Source organism: Anastrepha ludens, chromosome 4, assembly GCF_028408465.1.
Source record: "Anastrepha ludens isolate Willacy chromosome 4, idAnaLude1.1, whole genome shotgun sequence".
In the NCBI taxonomy this organism is placed as follows: domain Eukaryota; kingdom Metazoa; phylum Arthropoda; class Insecta; order Diptera; family Tephritidae; genus Anastrepha; species Anastrepha ludens.
Window position 1 is genome coordinate 114,440,342 of NC_071500.1, and position 9,112 is coordinate 114,449,453.

At 34.0% G+C, this 9,112-nt stretch overlaps 1 protein-coding gene across 2 annotated transcripts in view; it reads left to right on the plus strand.

The window, feature by feature from the left end:
* LOC128860677 (protein phosphatase 1 regulatory subunit 3C) overlaps nt 1–7,950 on the plus strand; it is a 34,043-nt gene extending 26,093 nt beyond the window's left edge. For both annotated transcript variants that reach the window (XM_054098335.1, XM_054098334.1), the window contains exons 4-8: nt 3,882–4,085; nt 4,214–4,388; nt 4,453–4,590; nt 4,689–4,870; nt 4,966–7,950. In XM_054098335.1, the coding sequence (XP_053954310.1) occupies nt 3,882–4,085; nt 4,214–4,388; nt 4,453–4,590; nt 4,689–4,870; nt 4,966–4,999 (733 nt within the window). In that variant the 3' untranslated portion in view covers nt 5,000–7,950. The remainder of the gene's footprint in view (nt 1–3,881; nt 4,086–4,213; nt 4,389–4,452; nt 4,591–4,688; nt 4,871–4,965) is intronic.
* Nucleotides 7,951–9,112: the final 1,162 nt, after the last annotated feature.

A 9,112-nucleotide genomic window follows, 5' to 3' on the forward strand; every position in this document is an offset into this window, starting at 1 on the left:
TATATCTGTTTAGGATTGTTATAAATAAATGTATCTGCAGTATCTTTGAGTGCCATGAAATGCTTGCTACCAGTAGAGCTGTTAACACACAGAAAGATATCAAATGCACCATGTCGAATGCAAATATGTAACTAAATACACCCACCGCCTTTCAAAAATATGTCAAACCCGGATAAAAGTGAAATCGAAATCCTGTTGTATCAATAAATGTGAATAAACACTTTCCCAGGCAAGCATACATACGGGTGCATAAAAGATAAACACTACAGAGTCAAAATGAAGCTGGAAGCAGGTGCAAACTTTCTGCTCTAACAGCCATCAGCTTCCAAGCGGTGTGTAGGCGCGTTCAGCCACGAATCGAGCTCAAAGAAATGTCCAACTTTGCGCAGTCAAACATTATCACTCACCATAGTGTGTGTGCGTATTCACACACATGCACATATAATTTCGCATACATCTTTTATCGAGCTATTGGCCTTCTCCCCCTTTTTGAGACATGTATAGTAATGTTGTCCTACAAATGGATGAGCCTACCGATTCCGTTAGTCATATGTTTTGAGGAGAAGCTATTTTTGGCTGAAATGCTCGCGGAGACTTGCCATTGCCGCTATTTTGAAGTTTCATTTACAGAATAAGCATCGAACCTGTGACCAACCGAATGATAGTTGCGCACAAAGAGAGCTCTCCCTACGCCAGTTGTTTATGTCTAGCGATTATTTTGCTATCTCGATAGTTTTGATATGTCGGCTAACTCAATATTTATGACCGATAAGAACTTGAATTATCATAGGGCAATTCAAACAACACCAGTCAATAAAATTCTGCTAACCAACCGTCCAAGGAACCACATGCTGGTATATATGTATGTATGTTATAAGCGAAAATTAAGCGCCACTGTGTCACTAGCTACAATCAAAACCAGTTCAATTTTATTTTCGACAACGTACAACAGCTTAAGGGGTTAGGGGTAGTCAGAGGCCCGAAAAAATGATGATTTTCACGAATTTTTTTTTGCTACTTAATTAATTTATTTAACAAAAATAAAAACATAGCATAAAAACATCATATTTTAACTTGACTTCACCAAAATTTCAAAAAAAAAAATTTATAATTGCAAAAGTTATCGCTGTTTGTGTGAAGCCCGTTTCTCCAGAAGTCCCTTGCGGTGAACATCACAAGTCCTTGCAGATTCATCTAAAACCAATCGGATGAGAAAAATTATTTTTATTGATAGATAATCTCGAGCCGGATCGAAGCTTTTTTTTTTTCCAAATGAACAAAATGGCGGCCTCAGGAAATATTTTTCAGATTTTCGGGAAAAAACCAACAGTTAATTGTTAAAAAAAAATCGAAATTTTTGAAAAAAAAAAAAATCCTTCGATCAGGCACAAGTTTTTTATGTTTTTCAAAAGCTGTATAAATTTTATTGAAATCTACGTAGCGGTTTTTAAAGTAACAGTGTTCACCAGTTTGAAAAACATAGTTTTGAGAAAAACGCATTTAAAGTTTTGCTATCGGCTCCGGAGCGGCCGAGCGCCCTTTGTTAATTGTTGAATAACTTGAAAAGTATTTGTCGGATTCACTTCAAATTTTTACACAATATTTTTAAAATATTATACTTTAAGAAAATGCAAAAAAAAAATCGATTTTTTGAAAATTCTGACTACCCCTAACCCCTTAAACGATTTCAACCTGATATCCGATTTACATACATACATATGCATACATGCATATTAATATCAAATAATAGCCGTTGTATTAAACTGTTGTGTTTTCGAGTTTGAGCTTAATCGTTCAGTAATCAGACTTTTTAAAAATATTTTAAATGCAATGCGATTGCTCTTCTTTTTCATTTGCCAATTCGATTTCGAATGTTGGCGATCACATAATTGTTCGATGCCACTGTATTTATTGAACGTACATACACACATGTACGCATGTATGTGTATATGCATGCGCGTCGAGAGTCGAGAAATGAAGTGCAAAAGTTTTGGTTGTCTTCTCCCGTAATTGGTTCTAATTGCTGGGTGTTGATGTTTGAAACTTATTGCTTCATATTAACGGCATATGTGACCACAGAAAGGCACATAAAAACAAAATAATAACTTTTATTTTAAATATTATTTTCTTAGATGAGGTTGTAATTGAGATTTTAGAGGAAATGATCACCGATAAATAGCATTATACAAGCAGTTGTATAAAATTTGTAGTGTACACACAAAAAATCGGTACTGTCTTTTCATCAATTATAAAATTTATTACATTCTAAGACTTTCACCAACATCTTTCAAAGGAAATATTAATATTTACATTAGCGATGCTGATTTCAAAGTAACTCCGAAAATCTCATTTAGATTTCGTTGATAAAATCTAATTTGATGAAATTTAAAACGACGTTTGTATATAATTGCGCAGTTCTAGCATGGATACGCAGGCGAAGAAAAATATAAAAATTTAAAAAAATTGTATGCAAACTTTTTAAGTTTAAACTCTTCTAATATATTGGTAAACATTTCTTAAAATTTCAATTTTTCAATTTTATTTATTCAAAACTCGATTTTTGGAGGTATTTTCAAATCAAAGAACCGCTTTTATTTTTAACATTTTTTTTTTTTGTTGACTGTGTTCGCTGTTTTTCTCCATATAAAAAAATGTCGAGCATGCGTTGAATAGAGAAGAACACCGCCGAAAAAACATCTCAAAAATCAATGCGAATTTTTTACCCGCTTGAAACTTGCGCTTTATTGTATCAAAATTCAATGGACTACAAAACTGCATACTCAAAAGTTTTCCGGAAATTATAATTAAATAACGCTTTTTCCATTTTTTTCCAACTCTAATAAAGAATAAAAACTCCACCGAATTCGCCGAAATCAGAGCGATAAAGTTGTTTAATGATTACATTTTATGGGATAAATGTATGAGAAATACTCACTTCCAAAAGCAAATTTTTGGGTCAGTCGTGGCTACCCCACCCCTCAGCAATATTGCTTCACACCTTACGTACATACGAATGTGCATATTTATTTTCTTGGTTAACGTACTTTGTGTTACAAATGACAAGTGTGTAGAGGGTCTTTTAAAAGCCGCCTAGATGTTGTCTAAAATAAAACATGTAAAAATTTAGATTCTTTCAGTTTCACATTATTCACTACTGACATCTCGGCCGTCACTTTTGAAAGACCCTTTATAAATATGTAACTATGTTCATTTATCAATGGAAGCAAGAAAACAACCATCACAACTAATTTTCAAATAGGCCAGCTGTGAAGGCAAAGTAAAAATAACATTTAACACGAAAACCAATAATTATAGAAAACCTTAAAAACACCTTCACCTGTGTACTCTTGCACATATGTATACCTATTATACATATACATACATATGCTCATATATAGGTCTATGAGACTATAGCAATTCAAATGCTGAGGTTGATAAGAATTCTTGATTCTTTGGCGACATCAAATCGCGCAATGCAATTTTGGCTGAACTATTTTTTGGCAGCAATACGGCCACCAGCTTGGGTTCATTGTTTCATTTTAATAGCGTGTTGTGATTTAACCGATTTTTTTACAAAAAATGATTGTCTGATGTTTTGATCGGATGATTTGCTGACGGTGATCGAGCCTTTTTTTATTGGCATGTTTTTACTTTTACGTTGTTCTAGCGCTTACAAAATCAAATATATGCAAGAAGAAGAAGAATTTTGTAGTCGTTGACTTTCCGATATAGCCACTTTTTTGACTGCCACAAATTATACTTATAATAATTAAGGCATGACTATTGTGCAAACAAAAATTAAATTAACTGGAAATTTATTTTCCTTTTGTTCTTTACTTCAATAAAACCCGTTCTCTCTCTCTCTATCTCTCTCTTTATAGCCGCTGCCGCAAGCGAGTTATCTTCGCGGACGATGAGGGTCAACCGCTAACCGAGGTGCGCGTCATGTCAGAACCGTCGAATGTGCCCCCATTGTGGAGCACGAAATTCTTGGAACAAATTACACAGGGCCTAGTTAGTCCACATCCGGCCGATCAATGGACCGTCGACTTCAAGCAACCAGCTTCAGATTATTTATCATTCAGGTGAGTTTGAAAAATCACTGAAGCATGTGACTGAAACACGATAGAAATCTAAATTTAATTAGTATGAAAAATTATAGAATTGCTATGATTTTCCGATAAACATACCAATCTGCATTTTTCCATTACAGGCAGAAGATCGACCGTGACTTTGTCTCACTTGAAAATGTGATTGTCAAGGATGAGGAATCCATTGTGGTGGGAACAGTAAAAGTGAAAAATATTTCTTTTGAGAAAGAAGTGATCGTGCGCGTCACATGGGATGACTGGAAGAGTCAACAGGACATATTCTGCACATTTGCACGGGTTAGTACAAAACGAGCTGCTGGCTAAAGTACGATAACCGTTGGCTTTAACATTTTTCTTACAGGCATATGGACCGGCAACCTTTGCTCACGTCGTATTCGATACGTTCTCCTTCAAAATCACATTGCCACCATCCTCGAAACGCTTAGAATTCTGTATTTGCTATCGTGCCAAATGTCAGGAATACTGGGACAATAGAGAGGTAAATCACGCTTAACCGTTAAACGCCAATAACAATAATACTCACTTATTCCTCTCTCTCTCTCTCTCTCTGTCCCTATTTTATATATATACTCTCAGGGCAAGAACTATACCATAACGAAGCGTTCACCCTTCTACTACAATGCTCTCTCGCCCTATGACAAGAATACCTCTCGCAACACTTGCCGTGGTCATGTGACATCAGCACTTTCAGAAGCTTTGGCCAATTCCAAAGGAAATCAAGCCCAAAACAATTGGAGTCAGGAGTCGGGACCCTACTGGTAAATGTCATTACTTACAAGACAGTAAAGCTGTTGGTGAGAAAACTTGAATGAACAGTGAAGCTAAACAAGGAAAATTTCCTCAAATTCAACAGGCAACAAAAACGGGTCGAGGAGAAATATTGGTGAAGAAATATGTTAATAGGACGCGAACCCAAACGCGTTAGCGGCCTGGGTTGCGCGTCGGCGCGCAATCAACCCTACAAGCAAGAATATTACAAAATGCCAATATAGAACAAGTAAATCAGTCGTATCGAACAATTACAACAAGAACAAAAGAACAGAAAACAATAACAAAAAAATTGAAAACTCTAACAAATGAAAGAAACCCCAGAAGGACAAGACCATTATTAAGGTATGCTGACGCAGAAGTATGCCAAGAAAGCAACATTTTATTTATGGTACCCAGTGCTATGCATATCAGGCTAAAAACCCAATACACCAATCATTTAAGAACAATTTGTTAAATAGGAAACAAAAACAACATCTATCAAACAACCAAAAAGTGGTAGAAAAAGCCGGACGAAAAAATAATGGTTCTTAAATAGGAAAATCGCAGCTTTGGGCCGCCAGAATTTAGCCAGCACATATAATATTTATGAAAACTGCGAAGTGAAGAGCGAAGAAACCTACATATATGAGAACACTTTGCAAAAGCTTTAACTTAGAAAACTGATTTGGTGGCCCCTGCAAACGTTTAAATCTTGTAGGCATTGATATTAGAGACATTTAGCTTTTAGAATGAGCAGTGATATTATCTCGTTGACTGAGTATACAATACATACAAGCGATAGATGGGGAATGAATACTGAAGAAAATAGATGACCGATAAGCTGAGTAGAGCATGGAGAAATCTCCGAAGAGACAGTTAACCAATTGAAGGAGGCGAATGTCGCCGAAAGCTAAGCGTTTTACACATATTTTAGAATTTATATTAGAAAGCACGAATAAGCTTCGCTTTGGTGCTAGCGAAACACACTAGTTGGCCAGCGATAATACGTAACTTAAATGAATTTGAGCAGGTTTCAATTCATGGCCAACCAGTAAACGCTCAAAGCGGCAGTGCGCACTTCTAGACGCGCCTCTCCGCGAGGCATGAAAGGAATGAAAGTGTACATATATGCCAATTAAAGCAACATCAGATGTTTATGCGCTGAAATTCAGCATAATTTGGAAATCGTATATTAGCACTGTGTTTCAGAAACCAACTGCTGATTTCTCAAAGACAGTCGATTACGTAAAACATAGACTTCCTACACAAATACTAAAACAAACAAAAATCCACTGCAGTGGAAGCTTATCAAAGGCGTCTAAATGCATGTTAGCGCATCAAAAAGCGGCCTATGACGCATGCGGCTCACGTAAGTAGAATTCATACTTTGAAAGCGTGTTACCAAAATCAGCAGCCGATCAGGTCGAACCACCTTCAGACCGTTTGCTACGACTAAAATTTTTACTTGCCTAGAAGTTGGAAATCAAGCAGAAAATCAGAAAGTAATAAATACAATAAGAGTGCGGTAAAATGTAAACACTATGAGACTATTTAGAACTCGAACGCAAACTCTGCACATATGCGTGCATACATACATACACACACACATGCTCATATATACATACATATGCTAAAGCCGTTGAAAAGACTGTGTTCTTTATGCTACGTGAACAGACAAAGTAAAAGTGAAAGGTGGGGCCACAGCAGAGTTTAGCGTTGGATTAGAGTGAAGGAAGTTAGTACAATCTTACAGGAACTACTTGAAACTATAAAGCAAAAAACTATGCAACTAAAAATGTGAGAAGATTCTTAAATCAAAAACAACGCACATAGAACATACAAAATATCTACGTAAATATATATATAACTAAATTCATAATGGAAAATGTTTATAACTTTTTATATATTATATTTTACTGTAATTAAAAAATTAAAAAGAAGAACTTACTCTAGATTTATAAACTAGTTTTAAGCTGCAAATGTTGGGAGATAAGTCCGTGGAGTTTGTGTGATTTTTAAATGATTTTTTGTGGGTTTTAATTTGTAAGTCTTTTGACTATTTTATGCATACAATTTTTTAATACTAGTTTTTATATTTTGTTTTCATGTTTCGTAGAGACAACAGTTGAAAACATGTTTTTTGTTTGAATTGTTTGGATTGGCGAGAGAGTAATTTTTAATTTGAAAAAACTCATTTTGTATGCAATAAATTATGTAGATGGCAATTATGTATTTGCGCCAAATTAAACCGAAATTAATTTCTTCCCAATCCAACATGTCTTGCAATGCCAAGCCACATCCATTTAATTTTTTATGACTCGTTTTTTTTTTATTTTTAATTGCTTTGCGAAGCAGTTAGTGTGTGAGAAGACTGTAGTACTTCGTGACAAAAAATATGTTTTCGAAATCTTTTTATTTGTGATTTATTTTTACACTCGACTTAAGCACCTATGGTGGCGCCGCAAGGCTGTCTCAATGGGATATTTTATGTGTGCGATTCTGTTTTTTATATAAACTGGCAATATTACCTGCACACATACATGTATACTATTTTTACACATATAACTATTATGATAACTGTTTACTATCGGATTGACATTTATATATCGTATGCCTTTATTTTCTAAGCGAAAATTGTGCAAAAACATTTTTGTAAAAGATTTATTGAATAAGTTTGTCAGATATACATACACATAAACTGAGAAGGATATTTTTGTAAATACTAATTTTAGAACCTAATTATAACTGTATGTACATGTAAACGTTGATTGAAAGAGCGAGTAAAAATGTCGAATATGTTGCCATAAAAAAATAATTTTATTTTGTTAGAATTTAAAATGCAATAAAACGCCAGTAAACAATTTATAGAAAAAAATAAAGATATATTCAAAATTTTATAAAACAAAACATGGTGTCCATTGTATGTTATAAGTTGGATAGTAAATTCCTTTCTCTATGTTTTAGCAAAGTCTGTTGCACGCATATTTTATCATACATTAGATTTTATTATTATTTCGTTTATATCTGAAACTGTAAGACTGAAATGGTTGTTAAGAAAATAACAAAAAACTTTAGTAAAACAAAATTATATTGTTTGTTTTTGTTATTCCTTTACAACTTTTCTTTGTTAAAAACAATTGAAGCTAAATTTGAAATTTTTGTATGCCAACTGCTTTCGGACGTGTTTTTAAAAATCATAGCGGTATCTATGAACCGTATGTTGGAAGAAAATTGCGTTAATTTTTACTAAGCGAGATATAGAAAATTGGAATCTTTAAAATCGATTTTCTCGACATTTAGTTTGGTTTTGGAATGTGCCCACTCTGAGTGACCAAGTCTGGGTGCCCTACGACGTACAATGATGGGGGGATTCTCAGTGAACTACTTGATAGAAATTACAAGAAAGAAAATAAATGACATTGGCGGATTTATAGTCATATAAAGATGTTTTGACTAAATAACGGCAGTGGTTCTACTAGTGGTGTACCAAAATGGTACCTTTTGTGCTAATTGAGTCTGGACCAACCAACCATGTTCAGTTTCCAGCAAAAACACGATGTACAGTCAGCGTCAACAGAAAGTATACACCACTTATTGATAAGTCCCATTATTTATTAATTTACTTTTTAATTTCAATTATTCTTTTATAAAAAGTTCACAATTCATACTAACTACAACAAGAACGTAATAAAGCAAAGTTTTACACTTTGTACAAAATTGATCAGAATTCGACTAATTTTCATCGAAACTTCAAACTTTCTGCACAAAATGTTTGAAGTATGTCATTTTATAGCTCATTAAAATGTTGGTATAGTAAAATGCAAGTACATAGGTCAAAAATCACACTGATTTTTGAGAATTTTTTCAGGTTGCGGTCTAGTGCATTTTCTCCATTTAACGCGTACTCCACATTTTTTATATAGGAGAAAACACTGAACACCGTCAGCAGAAAAAATTGTCAAAAATCAATGCGATTTTTGAGCTACCTTACACTTTGTTATACTAAAATTTAATGAGCTGTAAAACTGTGTACCCAGATTTTATCCAAATATTCTGAGTAAAAAGTTTAAAATTTTGATCAAGATTTGTCGAATTTTAGTATATATTATTTTTTACAAAGTTTGAAACTTTGCGTTATAAAGTTCTTGTTGTTATATGAACCATATTTTTATGAAAAAATAATTAAAATTACAAAATAAAAAGTCAAAACTTGTAAATATGTCGTGTACTCTTACTTTTGGCGCGGACGG